The sequence below is a fragment of the Ursus maritimus genome, unplaced genomic scaffold (assembly GCF_017311325.1).
Source record: "Ursus maritimus isolate PB19 unplaced genomic scaffold, ASM1731132v1 scaffold_26, whole genome shotgun sequence".
NCBI lineage: Eukaryota > Metazoa > Chordata > Mammalia > Carnivora > Ursidae > Ursus > Ursus maritimus.
This window is the reverse complement of record NW_024425119.1, coordinates 39,153,338-39,172,051: the sequence shown is the minus strand read 5'-3', so window position 1 is coordinate 39,172,051 and position 18,714 is coordinate 39,153,338. Positions and strand designations below refer to the sequence as shown.

The window sequence follows — 18,714 nt, the reverse complement described above, 5'->3', positions numbered from 1 at the left end:
CAAGCCCCATGTCAGGCTTCCAGCTCAACAGGGTGTCTGCTTCTCCTCCCCGCTCTGCCTCTCCCCCATTTGTGCTCTCTGTATCTCTCTCTCTCAAATGAATAAATAAAATCTTTAAAAAAATTTAAAAAATTTGAACAGATATATGGTAGGACTGTTAATATGAGTTATGGGACAATGTGTGGCAGGAAAGAAATGAGGAGAGGGAGAGGGAAACCAATCTGAAAAGGAAAGGAAAAAAAGTACCACATTAACAAAAAACAGGATGTAATATTTAACTGGAGGTGTTGATGTAAAATTATATAAATATGTGGTTATTTTTCTATTTTTAAGTTTTTATTTAAGTCATCTCTATAACCAATGTGGGGCTCAAACTCATGACCCTGAGATCAAGAGTCATGTGTTCTGACTGAACCAGCCAGGACCCCTGTGTTTGTTTAAAAATAGACATTTTATAAATTAAAAATAAGGGCACCTGAGTGGCTCAGTTGGTTAAGCGCCCAACTCTTGATTTCGGCTCAGGTCATGATCTCAGGGTCTTGAGATCAAGCCCTGCATTGGGCTCCGTGCTCAGTAGAAAGTCTGCTTCTCTCCTTTTCCGTCTCCCTCCCCTCTGCCCCTCCCACTTGTGCACTCTCTCTTTCTCTCTCAATAAATAAATAAAATATTTTTAAAAATGAAAAATTGGTTAAGATTTGCATAGAAATTTCATTACATTCTTGGTAATTACAGGCATATAAATTTGTTTTAGCTAATAGTTGATTTAAAAAGTAAAATTCACTTTAGTTAGTATGTTTTAAAATAATTTGTGAGTTATGATTTACATTTGTATATTTGCATTTTTTGTCGATACTCTTCTCAGTTCACAAATATAAATTGTTGGTCAGGACTTCCCAAGATGGTGGAGGAGTAGGAGACCTTAGTTTTGTCTGGTCCCAGGAGTTCAGCTAGACAGCTATTGATTCATTCTGAACACCTGTGAACTCAACCAGAGATGTAAGAAAAGGTTTGCTGCAATTCTACAAATAGAAAAGTGACTACTTTCTGCAAGAGTGACAAGACGGAAAAATTCACCTCAAAAAAGAGAACAAGAGTAAGTACTGACTGCCAGGGACCTAATCAGTATGGACATAAGTAAGATGTTGGAACTAGACTTTGGAATAACAATTATAGAGATACTAGCTGGATTTGAAAAAAGCATAGAAGACACTAGAGAATCCCTTTTGGGAGAAATAAAAGAACTAAAATCTAATCAAGTCAAAATCAAAAAGGCTAATAATGAGATGTAATAAAAAATGGAAGCTCTAACTGCTAGGATAAATGAGGCAGAAGAGAGAATAAGTGATATAGAAGATCAAATGATGGAGAATAAAGAAGCTGAGAAATAGATAAACAACTACTGGATCATGAGGGGAGAATTTGAGACATAAGTGATACCATAAAGCGAAACAATATTAGAATAATTGAGATCCCAGAAGAAGAGTAAAGAGAGAGAGAGGGACAGAAGGTATATTGGAGCAAATTATAGCTGAGAACTTCCTTAATCTGGGGAAGGAAACAGACATTTTCCAGGAGACACAGAGACCCCCCCCAAATCAATAAAAATAGGCCAACACCTCAACATATGATAGTGAAGCTTGCAAATCTCAGCAACAAAGAGAAAATCCTGAAAGCAGCTCCAGACAAGAGGTCTGTAACCTACGAGGGTAGAAACATTAGACTGGCAGCAGACCTATCCAGAGAAACCTAACAGGCTAGAAAGGCTGGCATAATATATTCAGGGTGCTAAATGAGAAAAATATGCAGCCAAGAATACTTTGTCGCATCAAGGCTGTCATTCAAAATAGAGGAGAGATAAAAAGCTTCCAGGACAAACAGAAACTAAAAGAATTTGTGATCACTAAACCAGCCCTGCAAGAAATATTAAAGGGGATCCTTTAAGCAAAGAGAGAGCCCAAAAGTAACACAGACCAGAAAAGAACAGAGATAGTATACAGAAAGAGTGACTTTACAGGTAATACAATGGCACTAAATTCATATCTTTCAATAGTTACTCTGAATGTAAATGGGCTAAATGCCTCAATCAAAAGACGCAGGGTATCAGATTGGATACAAAAGCAACACCCATCGATATGCTGTCTGCAAGAGACTAATTTTAAACCCAAAGGCACCTTCAGATTGAAAATGAGAGAGTGGAAAACCATTTATCATGCTAATGGACATCAAAAGAAAGCTGGGGTAGCAATCCTATATCAGACAAATTAGATTTTAAATGAAAGACTGTAATAAGAGATGAGGAAGGACACTATATCATAATTAAGGGGTCTATCCAACAAGAAGATCTAACAATTGTAAATATTTATGCCCTTAACATGGGAGCAACCAATTATATAAGCCAGTTCATAACAAAATTAAAGAAACACATTGATAATAATACAATAATAGTAGGGGACTTTAATACCCCCCTCACAGCAATGGACAGATTATCTAAGCAGAAGATCGATAAGGAAACAAGGGCTTTGAATCACACACAGGACTTCACAGATATATTCAGAGCATTCCCCCTAAAGCAACAGAATACACATTCTACTTGAGTGCACATGAAACATTCTCCAGAATAGATCACATACTGGGTCACAAATCAGGTCTCAATGGGTCCCAAAAGATTGGGATCATTCCCTGCCTATTTTCAGACCACAATGCTTTGAAACTGGAACTTAATCACAAGAGGAAATTTGGAAAGAACTCTAATACATGGAGGCTAAAGATCATCTTACTAAAGAATAAATGCGTCAACCAAGAAATTAAATAAGAATTTAAAAATTCATAGAAACAAGTGAGGATGAAAACACAACTGTTCAAAACCTTTAGGATGCAGCAAAGGTGGTCCTAAGAGGGAAGTATATAGCAATACAAGCCTTTCTCAAGAAACAAGAAAGATCTCAAAGATACAAGGTAAACTTACACCTAAAGGAGCTGGAGAAAGAATAGTGAATAAAGCCTAAATCCATCATCAGAAGATAATTAATAAAGATTAGAGCAGAAATCAATGAAATAGAAACCAAGAGACCAGTAGAACAGATCAACCATACTAGGAGCTGTCTCCTTGAAAGTATTATTAAGACTGATAAACCCCTGGCCAGACTTATCAAAAAGAAAAGAGAAAGGACCCAAATAAATAAAATCATGAATGAAAGAGGAGAGATCACAACCAACACCGAAGAAATACAATTATAAGAACATATTATGAGCAACTGTATGCCAACAAATTAGGCAATCTGGAAGAAATGGATGCATTCCTAGAGATGAATAAACTACCAAAACTGAAACAGGAAGAAATAGAAAGCCTGAACAGACCCATAACCAGCAAGGAAATTGAAGCAGTAATAAAAAATCTCCCAACAAACAAGAGTCTGGGTCTGGGGATACATAGCTTCCTTGGGGAATTATACCAGATATTTAAAGAAGAATTAACACCTGTTCTTCTGAAGCTGTTTCAAAAAATAGAAATAGAAGGAAAACTTCCAAACTCTTTCTATGAGGCCATCATTACCTTGATCCCCAAACCAGACAAAGACCCCACCAAAAAGGAGAATTACAGACCAATATCCCTGATGAACATGGATGCCAAAATTCTCACCAAGATACTAGCTAACAGGATCCAACAGTACATTAAAAGGATTATTCACCACGTGCAAGTGGGATTTATTCCTGGGCTACAAGGGTGGTTCAACATCTGCAAATCAATCAATCAATGTAATACACTATATAAATAAAAGAAAGGACAAGAACCATATGATCCTCGAAATAGATGCAGAAAAAGCACTTGACAAAGTACAGCATACTTTCTTGATTAAAACTCTTCACAGTGTAGTGATAGAGGGAACATACCTCAATAGTATAAAAGCCATATATGAAAAGCCCACATGAGTATCATTCTCAAAGGGGAAAAACTGAGAGCTTTTCCCCTAAGGTCAGGAACATGGCAGGGATGTCCACTATCACTACTGTTGTTCAACATAATACTAGAAATCCTAGCCTCCGCAATCAGACAACAAAAAGAAATAAAAGATCTGAATCAGCAAAGAAGAAGTCAAATTCTCACTCTTCACAGATGACATGATACTTTACGTGGAGGACCCAAAATTGCTAGAACTCATACAGGAATTCAACAAAGTGGCAGGATATAAAATTAATGCCCAGAAACCAGTTGCTTTCATACACTAACAATGAGACAGAAGAAAGAGAAATTAAGGAGTTGATCCCATTTACAATTGCACCAAAAACCATAAGATACCTAGGAATATACCTGACCAAAGAGGTAAAAGATCTGTACAGAAAGGATCTGTACTCAAAGTATATAGAACACTCATGAAAGAAACTGTGGAAGACACAAAGAAATGGAAAAATGTTCCATGCTCGTGGATTGGAAGAACAAATATTATTAAAGTGTCTATGTTACCTAGAGCTATCTACACATTCAACACAATTCCTATCAAATTACCATCAACTTTTCTCTCAGAACTGGAACAAATAATCCTAAAATTTGTATGGAACCAGAAAAGGCCCAAATAGCCAAAGGAATGTTGAAAAAGAAAACCAAAGCTGGTGGCATCACAATTCCGGAATTCAAGCTCTATTACAAATCCATAATCATCAAGACAGTATGGTACTGGCACAAAAACAGACACATAGATCAATGGAACAGAACAGAGAGCCCAGAAATGGACCCTCAATTCTATGGTCAACTAATCTTTGACAAAGCAGAAAATAATATCCAATGGAAAAAAGATAGTCTCTTCAACAAATGGTGTTGGGAAAATTGGACAGCCACATGCAGAAGAATGAAACTGGACCATTTCGTTATACCATACACAAAAATAGACTCAAAATGGATGAAAGACCTAAATGTGACACAGGAGTCCATCAAAATCTTAGAGGAGAACATAAGCAGTAACCTCTTCAACCTTGGCTGTAAAAACTTCTTGCTAGACACGTCTCCAAAGGCAAGGGAAACAAAGGCAAAAATGAACTATTGGGATTTCATCAAGATAAAAAGTTTTTGTACTGCAGAGGAAAATTCAACAAAACCAAAAGGCAACCAACAGAATGGGAGAAGATATTTGCAAATGACATATCAGATAAAGAATTAGTACCCCGATTCTATAAAGAACTTATCAAACTCAACACCCAAAGAACAAATAATCCAATTAAGAAATAGGCAGAAGATATGAACAGGCATTTCTTCAAAGAAGACATACAAATGGCTAACAGACACATGAAAAAATGCTCCACATCACTCAGCATCAGGGAAATACAAATCAAAACCACATTGAGATACCACATCACACTGGTCAGAATGGCTAAAATTAACAAGTCAGGAAATGACAGATGGTGAGGATGCAGAGAAAGGGGAACCCTCTTACATTGTTGGTGGGAATGCAAGCTGGTGCAGCCACTCTGGCAAACAGTGTGGAGGTTCCTCAAAAAATTAAAAATAGAGTTACCCTATGACCCAGCAATTGCACTACTAGGTATACAAAAGTAGTGATCTGAAGGTGCACTTGCACCCCAATGTTTTTAGCAGCAATGTCCACAATAGCCAAACTATGAAAGAGCCCAGATGTCCATTGACAGATGAATGGCTGAAGAAGAAGTGGTATATTGGGTGATGGGTGGCTCAGTCAGTTAAGCGTCTGCCTTTGGCTCAGGTCATGATATAAGGGTCCTGGGATCAAGTCCCATATTGGGCTCCCTGCTCAGTGGGGGGTCTGCTTCTCTCTCTTCCCATTCCCCCCTCCGTGCTTGTGCTCACTCTCTCTCACAAAAATAAATAAATAAATAAATAAATAAAATCTTAAAAAAAGAAGTGAATATATATATATATAATGGAATACTACTCAACCATTAAAAATTTGAAGCCTTGCCATTGCAACAACATGGATGGAACTAGAAGGTATTAAGCTAAATGAAATAAGTCAATCAGAGAAAGACAATTATCATATGATCTCAGTCATATGTGGAATTTAAGAAACAAAACAGAGGATCATAAGGGAAGGGAGGGAAAAATAAATCAAGATGAAATCAGAGAGGGAGACAAACCACAAGAGACTCTTAATCATAGAAAACAAACTGAGGGTTGCTGGAGGTGAGGGGAGTGTAGGGATCAGGTAACTGGGTGATGGACATTAAGGAAGGCACGTGATAATAATGAGCACTGGGTATTATATAAGACTAATGAATCACTGAACTCTATCTCTGAAACTAACAATACGGTATGTGTTAATTAATTGAATTTAAATAAAAAAATGAATTGGTCCTTTTAAGCATAAGAACAGTTATAGAAATAGTAATACAAATACAACAATTCAAAATAATACTATGTAAATTGAGAGTAGGCCCTTGATGCGGATACAGAAAGTGAATTCATAGTGCTAAGGGACTTTGCAAGGATTTTTTGCATAAGCAATCCCAAAATAAAAGCACCAATAGAAATCACTCCCTTTCCAAATTGTATTTGATTTAAATAACTCTCTAATTCAATTAAGAATTTGCCTGAAATTTGTGTGTCAAGTCCAAGATCTAGCCTCATTGTCCACCTAGTGATAATTTACCTGGATTATGGAAGGAAGTAGAACAAGGTGAGCGTATTAACCAGAAGAAGTAATGATCAGTATTATTGTAGATCTAAGGTGTGGACGGTGTTCCTCCAAAAGGTAGTCCTGGGCTCCCTCTATAAATTACCACTCATCCACAAACTGAAGTTTTGGATGGCAACTGCCAAATGTGTTTTGAATCCGCTGCTTTCGATTCCTTCATCTCTAGAAGTCCTCCAAATAGGACTGGCTTGAGAAACCTGATTTTTACCACAGCATCTGAGAGAATGAACATAGCTTCCTAGCATATTTCTGAAAAATCCATGCGTTGTAAATGCCTCCTCACTGCCTTGATTCTGATCTCAGCCTTCACACAGAGCACCCTACCTGTCTGGAAAGGGAGATTTTAACTGGAGCTTTCCTCCATTAGCTGTGCTGATGTCTTTCCATATGCTTCCTCTTTCAGTACTGTGGTCATTGTTTGTTGTTCTTTGGTCTATCGCCAAGAATCTGCATCTTTCTCTGAATGTTTGTAATTGTTCCCAGTAGACATCTTCCATATTCTTTTTCAGATGACACCCAAATATGTTGTTTTACAAACATTTCTAAGGAAATAATGGTTCCTCTTGCCCAAAGCACATTTATTTTCTGTGCTTAGCTGTGCAGATCTGGATACTGCTTTTTAATGCTTCAGGGAAGGGCAGAGATACAAGCAAATTATAGGCAAGCAGGCTGTTGCCCTAAGTCTTGACTTGGCTGAAGGCCTAGTAAGCCCCTGTGATTCCTGATATCTTGGCCCACCATTTTATTCTATCACAGGTACTTAGTCCACAGTCCAGTGCAGGAGGCATTTTACACCAGACTCCACTATTGGAAAGACTAGTCCTCAAGACTAGCTTTCTTTATCAGTTCCCTCTTTCATATGGTTCAAGGTCGTCCTCTACTCCCAGCCATATTCTCAACCATACTTGCTTAGTGTGATAGAATTCCTATTCCTGTCCTTCATGCACCCCTCCAATGCCTCTGGGTGGAATGGAGGAAAAATGCAGTAGCAACCTTTCACTGTGTTTCTGAACATGTATCTCTTTGCTATCTGGCCTTTCTGCTCATCTCTCTTGGCACCACGATCCTCTGCACTCTTTTCACTCATGCTACTTCCTATACTGGTTATCCATGATATAGAAGATGGGATAAAACTGGGAGGAGTTTGGGGTGCTGGGTGGCTCAGTTGGTTAAGCATCTGCCTTCAGCTCAGGTCATGATCCCAGGGTCCTGGGATTGAGTCCCACATTGGGCTCCCTGCCCAGTGGGGAGTCTGCTTCCCTCCACTCCCCTGCCCCTCTCTCCACTTGTGGGCACTCTCTCTCTCTCAAATAAATTAAAAAAATGTAGAGGAGTTTGCCTTGATTCTGAAGAGTTGTAGGATATAACAGTTTGGAATACCTTCAGTTTGGAAGTCTTAAATAGTTGGATACCCACTGCAATATAAGAAATCAGGTTTAGAGATTGGAATAAAGAGAGTGAGCCCTGCCATGAAGGAGGCTAACAGCTATTGGCACCATGACATGAAGCTTGATGCTAGCAAGGTGGAGTAATTATTCAGAAGTAGTACCCTTAACTCTATACTTGCTCAGGGGCACTGATCTTGAAAAGATCAGATCCAGAATCTTGTTTTATAGGCTCTAGATATATCCTAGACCAATCTTAAAGTGTTCAACGTCCTATCTTCCCACTGGCTTGGGTTACTCTCTTTTTAAACTTCTGTGGCCCACTCTGAGGCTGTCTATAAGTTTCTATACCCATGAACAAATCTACAAGTTAGTTTTGGCTTTACATAATGTCTTAATTAACACCAATGTAGTATCTGGCTATTTAGTGGTTGTGGTGGTTAGGGGTGGAGAGCCTGATAATGGCTCACAGGATAGGATAGTATGTACTGCCATACATACTTTTCAAATTCTCTGTTTTCCTGAAGTACAAAGTCTCTGGATCCAAGTTATATCTTATTCTTAAAGTCTATGTTGCTATAGCCTATCCCTAATCCTGAGCCCCCAGCCATGAACCACCATATCAAGGGACTCTTCCTGGGCTTTGTTCCATGCCTGGGTTGACTGGACAAGTACCAACTTTGATCTGGGACTATGGCATGTAATGACATACACTCTTTTTTTCCATATTCTGTATCTCTAGGGGGAAGGGAGTGTTGGTCATGGACCCTTATTTTATTTTCTGATTGCCTCACTCATATTACCCCTGAGGCATCCTTTGTTCCCGAAGTAGGCTGGGGACACCCTGCTTCCTAGAACCAAATCTACAAGAAACAAAAGTACAAACAAAGCCAAATGGGAACAGAATCGTGCTTGAAACTCTGGGCAGAAAACAATACCTGTATGGACTAGATATTAGGGGAGGAGAAGGAAAAATGGGGTAAAAGTACGGAAGGAAGCTGGCAGGCTCAGTGTTTCTGTGTTGGCATGAACAGTCTCTCTTCATCTTCTTCCTGGATGTAGGGCTTGGTGCCAGGGCCCCTGAGGCTTTCTCCACAAATAAAAGGAGGTGAAACTGTGTGGTGCCCCCATTTCAGGATCTTGGGGGCAGCCAAAATGATGTCCTTTGTCTCTCTGCTCCTGGTTGGCATCATGTTTCCTGCCTTCCAGGCAAAGCAATTTACAAAATGTGAGCTGTCCCAGGTGCTGAAAGACATGGATGGCTTTGGAGGCATTGCTTTGTCTGAATGTGAGTTCCCTGATGCTTTGCTTCATTCCATTCTTCACCTGCCTCTTTCTTCCACTCTCCTTTTCCTCTCCACTTTTATTCAATTATCTAATAATCCTCTTATGTGCTTATCTGTTTACTCTTTTATTATACTTATTCATGTATCTTCCCTTTCTCTTATTGTCTGATCCTTTTTGGAGCTCTTCATCTCATCAAGATACTTTGTGCTTTGCCATATTTGGAGACTGGCTAGAGAGCTTTTCTACCTCTGGTGATACAGGTCCTCATTTATGCTATAAACGCTGTACGTGGACACCTCTGTGATACCTCTTTCTCATCTTTCCTTCAGGGATCTGTACTATATTTCATACCAGTGGTTATGATACACAAACCATAGTCAATAACAATGGCAGCACAGAATATGGACTCTTCCAGATCAACAATAAATTTTGGTGCAGGGACAACCAGATCCTTCAGTCAAGGAACATCTGTGACATCTCCTGTGACAGTGAGTAGCTTCTTTTACCCTGTTCCTCTGTTTTCTCAGAGCTTATCCCTGGGATAATCTCATTTTTGGTATCATGCACACCTCTGGCTTCACTGCCTTCAACTGTGGGGCTTGAATTGACAGTACTGAGTAAAAGGCTGTTAGAATTTTCATGTTCACCAGAGCCCAAGGCAGTTCCCTGAAGTAGATGATATTAGTTGTCTGGAAATCTTGAAGTCTGATGCCTTACATTTTCAGAGTTGATGAAGTTGATAATTCCTCTGAAGACCCTCAAGAGAAGTGAAAAGAGTCCTTATCTGGGGTGGGGGGGGCACTACTGTATTGGCTTTCTCATATAGGAAGGCAACAGGCATAACTCTCCAGTTCAGAGAAGGACCAGACTTACTAGATCCAGGGAAGAGGGAACTCATTATCTTTCTGGGTAATGCTTATCTCTCACATTCCTATCCTTGTAACTCCTGCCAGAGTTCCTGGATGATGACCTTACTGATGACATGATCTGTGCCAAGAAGATTCTGGATAAGGAAGGAATTGACTACTGGTGAATTCCCATTCTATTTTCTATTTTCTACTTTCCTTTCACCTTGTTTTTCTCACTCCAGCACCACTGCCCTCTCTTTCTATCTCCTGGCCATTTAATCTAGAATGTAGTTTCCAAAACAAAACTCATCAAGCAGACTCAGGTTTCCAATTTTCCAAGCCTCTCTCATGCCACTCTTATTTAGCAATATTCCTAATAAGCATAGGGAATAGAGGGCTGAGACCTAGGGCTCCCTTCACCTGGACATGGACATCTATTTCTGCTGGTTTAGTCCTAGACCTTGAAACAAGCCCTTGATACCATTTGCATGTCTTTTACAACCCTACAATTTTCTTGAAATTTTAAAAGTGTACCCTACTCCACTAGGTGGTTCAGTGTTCCTCGCCATCTGGCTAGGAAAGTTTTTCTCTAATTTTCATCTGCACTCTTCCACCTTGGCCGTCCTGGGGGTAAAGCTAGATGGAAGTTCCAGCTAAGATCCAGTCAGCCAACTTGTCCTGTCTCCTTTTCCATTATTAGGTTGGCCCATAAACCACTCTGCTCTGAGAAGCTGGAACAGTGGCACTGTGAGAAGTTGTGATTGCCTGCTGTCATTGCTGCTTCTGCCCTATGTATGTTCCTGGAATGTCTCTTCCCTAAGGCTACCTCAGTTTGCTTCTTTCTTCCCCCTTGAAGCTGATTTGTCTCTGAGTCCTGAGCCCTGTAGTGACACCATTGGACACTTGAGGACTATTCTACAGCGATGCATGACTGATACACTGGACTTTTGACCCTTGCTCAGTGCCCTCCAATTGCACTTTTGCTACAATAATGGATTCCACCTCTGTCTAGAATAAAGGGCTTGGTTTTCAGTGGCTGGCTGTATTTTCTTCCCAGAGGGAAGAGGAGGAAATAGTGTGAGTGAGCGGACACTGAAGCTGTAGGTCATAGCCACCTCCCATCTCGACTGGAGAGGATATAGGCTGAACTTAAAACAGAAAGATGGAGGTTACTTTCTGTACCAATTCAAGGAACTATAGAGGGAGGCAAAAATTGGCAAAAGAATCTCTTCCCTCAAGGACTAGTAGGAAAGATAAGATAAACATTGATAAATAATTATAATACAAGGAATAATGCATCCTGAGAGAGGTTAAAAATGTTCTTCAAGCATTCATAAGAGAAAAGATACTTTATATTGAGAAGGTGCTGTGGGAAAAAGAGATCAAGGAAAGATTCATGAAAGGAGTGACAGTTAAGCTGGTTTTGAAGTATGGGTTGGATTTTGACTGGTGGAGATACGGGGTGGGAGAAGGACAGCAAGGACAGGGGCACCAAGAATCTGAAATGGGTGACTTGAATGGATTGAGGGATTTCCCTACTCTTTAGATAAAGAAATATCCTTCACAAAGTGCTGTGACAGGATCACAGGACCCTTACAGTCAGCTCAGCAACTGAAGAATCTGGACACCTGGGCCTTTTGGTTTGAACCCTGCACTCCATTACTTCTCCTTGCTACTTTGACTTTTTTTTTTTTTTAAGATTTTACTTTTAAGTAATCTCTACACCTAACGTGGGGCTCGAACTCACAACCCCGAGATCAAGAGTCACATGCTGAGACAACTAGGTGCCCCTGCTTTGCTTATTTTTAAGGGAGATTTATCCTAATGATTATGGGAAATGTGAAAGGAAGAGAATCAGGATATTTGAGTCTTAAAATCTGTTTTTGTGGGGCGCCTGGGTGGCTCACTCGTTAAGTGTCTGCCTTCTGCTCAGGGTGTGATCTCCGGGTCCTGGAATTGAGCCCTGCATCAGTCTCCCTGCTTTGCTGGGAGCCTGCTTCTTCCTCTCCCACTCCCCCTGCTTGTGTTCCCTCTCTTGCTGGCTGTCTCTCTCTCTGTCAAATAAATAAATAAAACCTTAAAAAAATAAAGTCTGTTTTTGCTACTCATTGATAGTGCAAACGTGGGCATGTCATCTCTGTCCCTTGTGCTTCAATTTCTTTGTCTTAAAAGGAGGGTTTTAGTCTAGGTGGTTTTTTTTTTTTTTTTGATATCCTTCCCTGCTTTGACAATCCAGCATTCCAAAACTTAAATTTAAAGTACCACATTTCTGGGCACCTGGGACTCAGTCGGTTAAGCATCTGCCTTTGGCTCAGGTCATGATCACAGGGTCCTGGGATTGAGCCCCACATCAGGCTCTCTGCTCAGTGGGGACCTTGCTTCTCCCTCTCCCTTTGCTCCTCCCCTCTCCCCCTCATGCTCTCTGTCTCTCACTTTCTCTCAAATAAATAAATAAAATCTTTAAAGAAAAAAAAAGTACCACATTTCTGTACAGATGGCTAACAGAGATATGAAAATACGCTCAACATCAATCATCATCAGGGAAATGCAAATCAAAACTATGATGAGATACCATGTCACACCTGTCAGAATGGCTTAAGTTAACAACACAGGAAACAACAGGAGTTGGCGAGGATGAAGAGAAAGGGGAACCCTCTTACACTGTTGGTAGGAATGCAAACTGGTACAGCCACTCTGGGAAACAGTATGGAGGTTCCTCAAAAATTAAAGATAGAACCACCCTACAATCAAGCAATTGCACTATTAGGTACTTACCCAAAGGATACAAAAACACTAATTCAAAGGGATACATTCACCCCTAAGTTTATAGCAGCATTATCAACAATAGCTAAATTATGGAAAGAGTCCCAATGTCCATTGACTGATGAATGGATAAGGAAGATGTGGTCTATATATACACAATGGAATATTATTCAGCCACAAAAAGAATGATATCTTACCATTTGCAGTGTTGGGGTTGGAGCTAGAGAGTATTATGCTGAGTGAAATAAGTCAGTCAGAGAAAGACAAATACCACATGATTTCTTTCATATATGGCATTTAAGAAACAAAACAGATGAACATATGGGGCGAAAAAAAGAGAGAGGCTAACCAGGAAACAGACTCTTAACTATAGCAAACAAATGGAGGGTTGCAGGAGGGGAGGTGGATGAAGGGATGGGTTAAATGGGTTAAGGAGGGCATTTGTGATGAGCACTGGGTGTTATATGTAAGTGATGAATCACTAAATTCTACACCTGGAACTAATGTTACACTGTATGTTAACTAATTGGAATTTAAATAAAAACTTGAAGAAAAAATAAATTACCACATTTTTGAATTAGGTGAGTTATCTTCTACTTCCTGTCTTCTTCCTGCCTTTCTTAGATGTCTAATATAGCTGAGTACACTCCTCCGTTCCCTATACTTGCTGGGGCTTAAGGCAGTCAGAACATACTTTTCTTGTCTCAGAGACCAGCAGTTCCCAAATGAAGTCCCTATGGCTTGTTTGGGGACCTGTAGGGCCATGATAGGCGTGGGAGGCCATCCTTCCCCTATACTTAATTAAAAGCAACTCTCAGGAAATAACTTGGTATTCATGATGTGATTTTAGTGTGAATTTAAACACAATGTGATGCATCTCCCAGGAGTATCACATGCTTTCCCTTCCTAATTATGGGCCAAATGGACTTACCCAATTCTCCAGGTTTTAGGAGTGACCCCTTTGTATGGGTATGTGTGGGAGGGCAGGGTGAGATGGCCATTCCTCCCACTGAGCTCACATATCTACTTCTTACTATTACCTTGTCTTAGTTACCCCTCAGGAAGGCAAATGTTCTCGAAATATAAGGGACCTGCTTCAACAAGTGGCCAGAGCAGAAATGCAACTAAGGGTGGGTCTTGAGCTCGGTCCCATCGCTCCAGCCTACATTCTGCAGGGAAGACCAGGAAATGTCACCTGTAAGTGTACCATATATGAGGCTGTAATCTGAAGAAGACTTTGCTAGAGGAAACTGACAACAAATTTATTTTCAGAGAGTATTTTAGCTTGAAGATCAGAAGATCAAGAACAGAGAGAAGCCAGGGAGCTGGCATAGAAGTAGTCTTGACTGATGCAGACCTCTTGGTCTTTGGTAGAAGCAGGACAGGAAAGTGTTGTTCTCTTCTTGTGAACATGTGTGGGAGCTGAAGGGGATCTGGGATGGCAACTGAGAATTTGTTCTGGTTTATCCAATTCCTTCTCTTTCTTTGGGCCTGGAACAAGACTTGAACCAGGCAGGGATCTGAAGCTGTCCAGGCTCAGGTGGTTGGTGGGGACGTTCAGGCAGGGCCCTCAGAGTGCACCCCTTTCATGGTGCTCTATGTGAGAAGGACTCAGAATGGTGCCCAACAATGTGGACTCTCTCTCCCCTTTCTATCCCAATTTCTCCTCCATGCTACTTTCCTCTGACATCTAGATATAATTTCCTTTGGATAAGTACCCAGAAGTGGGATTACTGGATCATATGGTAGTTCTGTTTTTAGTTTTTTGAGGATCCTCCATACTGTTTTTGTGATAATTTTCTTGAGTGGTGACTGGTCCCCCTGTGGATAGGTGTCATATGCTCCATGGAGGTTTTCTCATCTCACTTCATTGGGGGAGGACACTGGGGTCAGAGGAACTAACGCTTCTCTTTTGGAAAAGAAAGAATGTTGAGATAGCTGGTGATAGCTCTTCCTGCCTTCTCTTCTGTTGCACAACTGTTTCTCCTGTTATGAGGATGCAGTGGAGCTGGGTTAGAAGGTAAGGCTGGGCTTCCGGGCCAGCACCCTCCTAAGAGCTGCCTTCACTTCCTGGTTCTTCAGACTGTAGATGAGGGGGTTTAGCAGCGGGGTCACCACACTGTACTGCACGGAGAGTACTTGCTCCAGGGCTGAGCCAGATGCTGGGGTCATGTACCTTGAAGGGAATGGCGCAAAGGAGTAAACTGAGCTCAGAACAATGGCCACAATACTATTGGCAGCCACGGTTCATCCCATACCAGAGACTCTGCGAAGAGAGTCTGCAAAGAGAGTAGCAATATCTAGACATGACTGTGTAACAGTGAGAGTCATTCATTTCTAAATGTCTCCAAACACGAGTTATCCTATCTTATAAGAGCTGCCCTGAGAAAAAAGAAAGTTCTTTAGCACATCAAGTGCTGTAGGTTAGAATAAAACTAATAATAATTTCATGCATTTCTCTAGTACTTCATACTCTTCAAAACATCTTTTCTTGATAGATATTATAAAGATGTAAGGATTTTTTTCTCTTCTTTCCCCTGTATGTACAACTATATGTTTTCATCTTGTGAGGATTGTTTCTTGCCAAAGTGTATGCTTACTCTAATAATGCTGTCATGGTTCCCAACATTTATGGCTCTGGGAAATATCTTCAGTCATGGCATGTTATTTCATATAATGCTAGTGGAACAAACATTTGTCCTTTTATGTACATTTTTCTTTGGCTTAGAAAAGAAGCCAAATTTGATAAATAAAGTGGAAGATAAACATGTGTTAAGCATAAGAATTGAATCCAAAATAATAAGGTTGAATTTTAGGGTGCATTTTCTTGAGTCTCACTGGAAATATTTCCCAGAGAAGCATTAAGTTTTTTTTTTTTTTTTTTTTGCAACAGGGCCATCATCATTGGAATGTTCTTTGTGGGTTCTGGAGTGCCTGATTTGAAAAGATATTCATTTTACTGTCATTTTTCTTCATCTAATTTATCTCTCTTAACATTTCTGCGAAGTAGGTAGGAGTAATCTAATTCTCTCCTTATTGTCTTCTTATGTCATATGAGGATAATGAGACAGAGAGAGATAAAGAGATTTGTCCAAAGCCTCAGGTGAGGTCTTCTAGATTATTCCTTATCCTTTTCCACCCCTGCCTTCTCTTCAAATAACAAACAGGTGAGAAAAGGACAGAGCAATTTGTATAACTCCATCTCCAGTTCACTAGTAGACACCATGGGCCATTAATTATTCTGCTCCTAGTAAGTGAGTACTTGTCAGCTAGAGCTGTTTATGTTTGAGAGAAGTATGGTAGGAAAGAGCATGATGTTTTAAGTCAGTGAGACTTGGTTTATACTATGGCTCCATTAATAACTTTTTCTGGGACCTTTGAGAAATTACCTGGTTACTCTTGAAACTTAGGTTCCTTACCTGAAAGTGGGGTTAATAATATTTCTTTTGCATGGTGCACTGAGTGTTATATGCAAATAATGAATCATGGAACATTACATCAAAAACTAAGGATATACTGTATGGTGACTAACGTAACATAATAAAAAATTATTATAAAAAAATAAAAAAATATTTCTTTGTAGTGTGCTACATACTAAAATTAAGCTTGAGCATGTAAAAGCAGCTGGTGTACAGTAGGTGAATAATAAATATTTATAGCACAAATAAGCTTCAGAGACATCATCTTCCAGTAGGAAAAAAGATGTCATCTGTTTTAAGAATGATATGTTTTATTGTTTTGTCTAGCACGGAATAAAAATCTACCAAGGGCTCTCTGATTTCCTTTTGAGAGCTATTAATCATAAGTTAATGAAAGTAGGAAAGCCTCTAGTCCTTATATAAGCTCATCTTTCAGAGTTAAACAATTGAGAACTGAGAAAGAAAAATGAATTTTTTTTTAACTCACACAGCTAGTCCACAGGAGGGCCAGAACTAGAACCCAGCCTTCTGAATTTCAGCACAGTCATTTTCCTGCTACTTTGCAATGTCCTCTTCTACAGACCAAGGCCATATAGGAGGTTATAGTATGACATACCTGAAAACTCCTGAACCATAAAAGATGGTGACCACAAGAAAATGAGAAGAGCAGGTGGAAAAGATCTTGCTCCGACCCATGGCAGAGTTGATTCCCAGAGCTGTCATGATGATACGCGTGTAGGAGCCCAGCAATAGGACAAGGGTGCCAAGGCCCAGGACGGCCATGGTGGTCAGGATGGAGACAACACTAACGTAGGGGTCAGAACAGGTCAACAGGAGCACTGGGGGAAGCTCGCAGGCAAAACTGCGGACAAGATTGGGGCCACAGAAGTGCTGCTGAGCCAGAAGGATGCTGTTAACCAGGCCAGTCCCCATTCCTATGGCCCACGATGCTCCCACCAGGCCAGTACATACCTTCTTGTTCATAGCCACCACATACAACAGTGGGTGGCACACAGCCTGGAACCGGTCATAGGCCATGACTGAAAGGAGGCAAGCTTCAGTGGCCCCAGAAAATATGACCAAGGAGATCTGGGTGAAACACTCAAGGGGGGATATAGTCTTCCACTTGGAAAGAAGGTTCTCTAGCAGTTTAGGCACAATGACTGAGGAATAGAAAGCATCCAGGAAGGAGAGGTGACTCAGGAAGAAGTACATGGGCGTGTGGAGGTGAGAATCAGCTCTGATCACCAGCAGCATTGTCAGGTTCCCCATCAGGGTCAGGAGATAAATTCCGAGGAAGAGCACAAAGAGCACAGCCTGTATCTGAGTGTTGTTGGATAGTCCTAGGAGGACAAATGTGGTGACTGTGGTTATGTTGCCAACTTCCATGGAGCATTTAAGTTCTCTTTTCAGAGGGACAAGAATGGAAAAGAATGATCACAAGGGTTATCAGTCTCAGAGCATGCCTGGGGATGAGGCATTGGGAGTAACTCTTCATGGTTGATCCAGGACAGATTGTGCAGCAGCCACACCCCTGCCATGTCAGACCTCAGTCCTTGGCTCAGGGCAGGAAGCTATTGGCCAAGGTGGGGAAGGTGGGAAAGAAGAATGTAGACAATTTGACCTAGAAAGGAAAGAGAAGAGAACAGAACAGGGATTATCCAGACTGGAGAAGGAAAGGAAAGCATTTGGGAACAGACTCCACAACATTGAGAAATGCTGTTCTCCAGTTCCAAAAGGAACTGGGCTCAAACCGCAGGAGGGCTGACTGGCACAGTGAATAAGTGATGAACATTTTGGCTGACTGTCTGGCTGACAGACCATGATGAATGAATGATTGATAGGGGCATCGTGATACCTAATGATGGTGCAAGACCTTTCTCTCCCATAGTAAGTTCAAGAGGGGGGGAAAAAAGAGTAAGCCACTGGACTTTCTTATTAAAAAAATCTGGGAGAACTAGATAGTTCTAAAGTCCATTCCAGCTTAGAAATTCTAGATTGAAAAAAAAAAAAAGAAATTCTAAAGATTAAGGGACAATCTTCTTTGGGTATCATTGGTACTAAGTAGAAATCCTTTCTCCCCTTCTCTGTCAACCCAAGCAAAAATGGTACACGAATGTGCTGACTTCACAGAAGCCAGGCAGGAGGAAGTCCTCGAAATGGAGGTGAGGTCTGTGCACATCAGCTACTCCAAGGCCTTCCCATTCCAGAGTTTCTGTGAATCTATATTGTCTGCTGTTTGTTCCGTAATCTCAGTACGTTACATGAAAGTCCATAAAGACTGTGGTATTCTCTGGGTTGGTACCAGGGGACTTAGATAAAGCCAAGTCAAACTTGGACCATCTTTTGTGCA

General features: G+C 40.6%; 2 protein-coding genes across 2 annotated transcripts; one reads left to right on the top strand and one right to left on the bottom strand.

The window, feature by feature from the left end:
- The first annotated feature begins 9,038 nt into the window (after positions 1-9,038).
- On the top strand, positions 9,039-11,223 carry LALBA (lactalbumin alpha). Its single transcript, XM_008704516.2, has 4 exons — positions 9,039-9,332; positions 9,661-9,819; positions 10,285-10,360; positions 10,880-11,223. The coding sequence occupies exons 1-4, from the start codon at positions 9,200-9,202 to the stop codon at positions 10,938-10,940; spliced, it is 429 nt and encodes a 142-aa protein (XP_008702738.1). The 5' UTR covers positions 9,039-9,199; the 3' UTR covers positions 10,941-11,223.
- Positions 11,224-14,955: 3,732 nt separating this feature from the next.
- On the bottom strand, positions 14,956-18,409 carry LOC103675614 (olfactory receptor 8S1-like). Its single transcript, XM_008704733.2, has 2 exons — positions 16,978-18,409; positions 14,956-15,118 (listed from the first exon to the last, which is right to left on the bottom strand). The coding sequence occupies exons 1-2, from the start codon at positions 17,748-17,750 to the stop codon at positions 14,956-14,958; spliced, it is 936 nt and encodes a 311-aa protein (XP_008702955.1). The 5' UTR covers positions 17,751-18,409.
- Between the last annotated feature and the right edge of the window lie 305 nt (positions 18,410-18,714).

Coding starts and splice junctions, on each gene's coding strand:
- LALBA (XM_008704516.2), top strand. CDS start 9,200: ATGATGTCCTTTGTCTCTCTGCTCCTGGTTGGCATCATGTTTCCTGCC. Junction 9,333..9,660: donor AGGCATTGCTTTGTCTGAAT/GTGAGTTCCCTG, acceptor TCTTTCCTTCAG/GGATCTGTACTATATTTCAT. Junction 10,361..10,879: donor AAGGAAGGAATTGACTACTG/GTGAATTCCCAT, acceptor TTCCATTATTAG/GTTGGCCCATAAACCACTCT.
- LOC103675614 (XM_008704733.2), bottom strand. CDS start 17,750: ATGGAAGTTGGCAACATAACCACAGTCACCACATTTGTCCTCCTAGGA. Junction 15,119..16,977: donor TATGGTTCAGGAGTTTTCAG/GTATGTCATACT, acceptor ATTCCCTTCAAG/GTACATGACCCCAGCATCTG.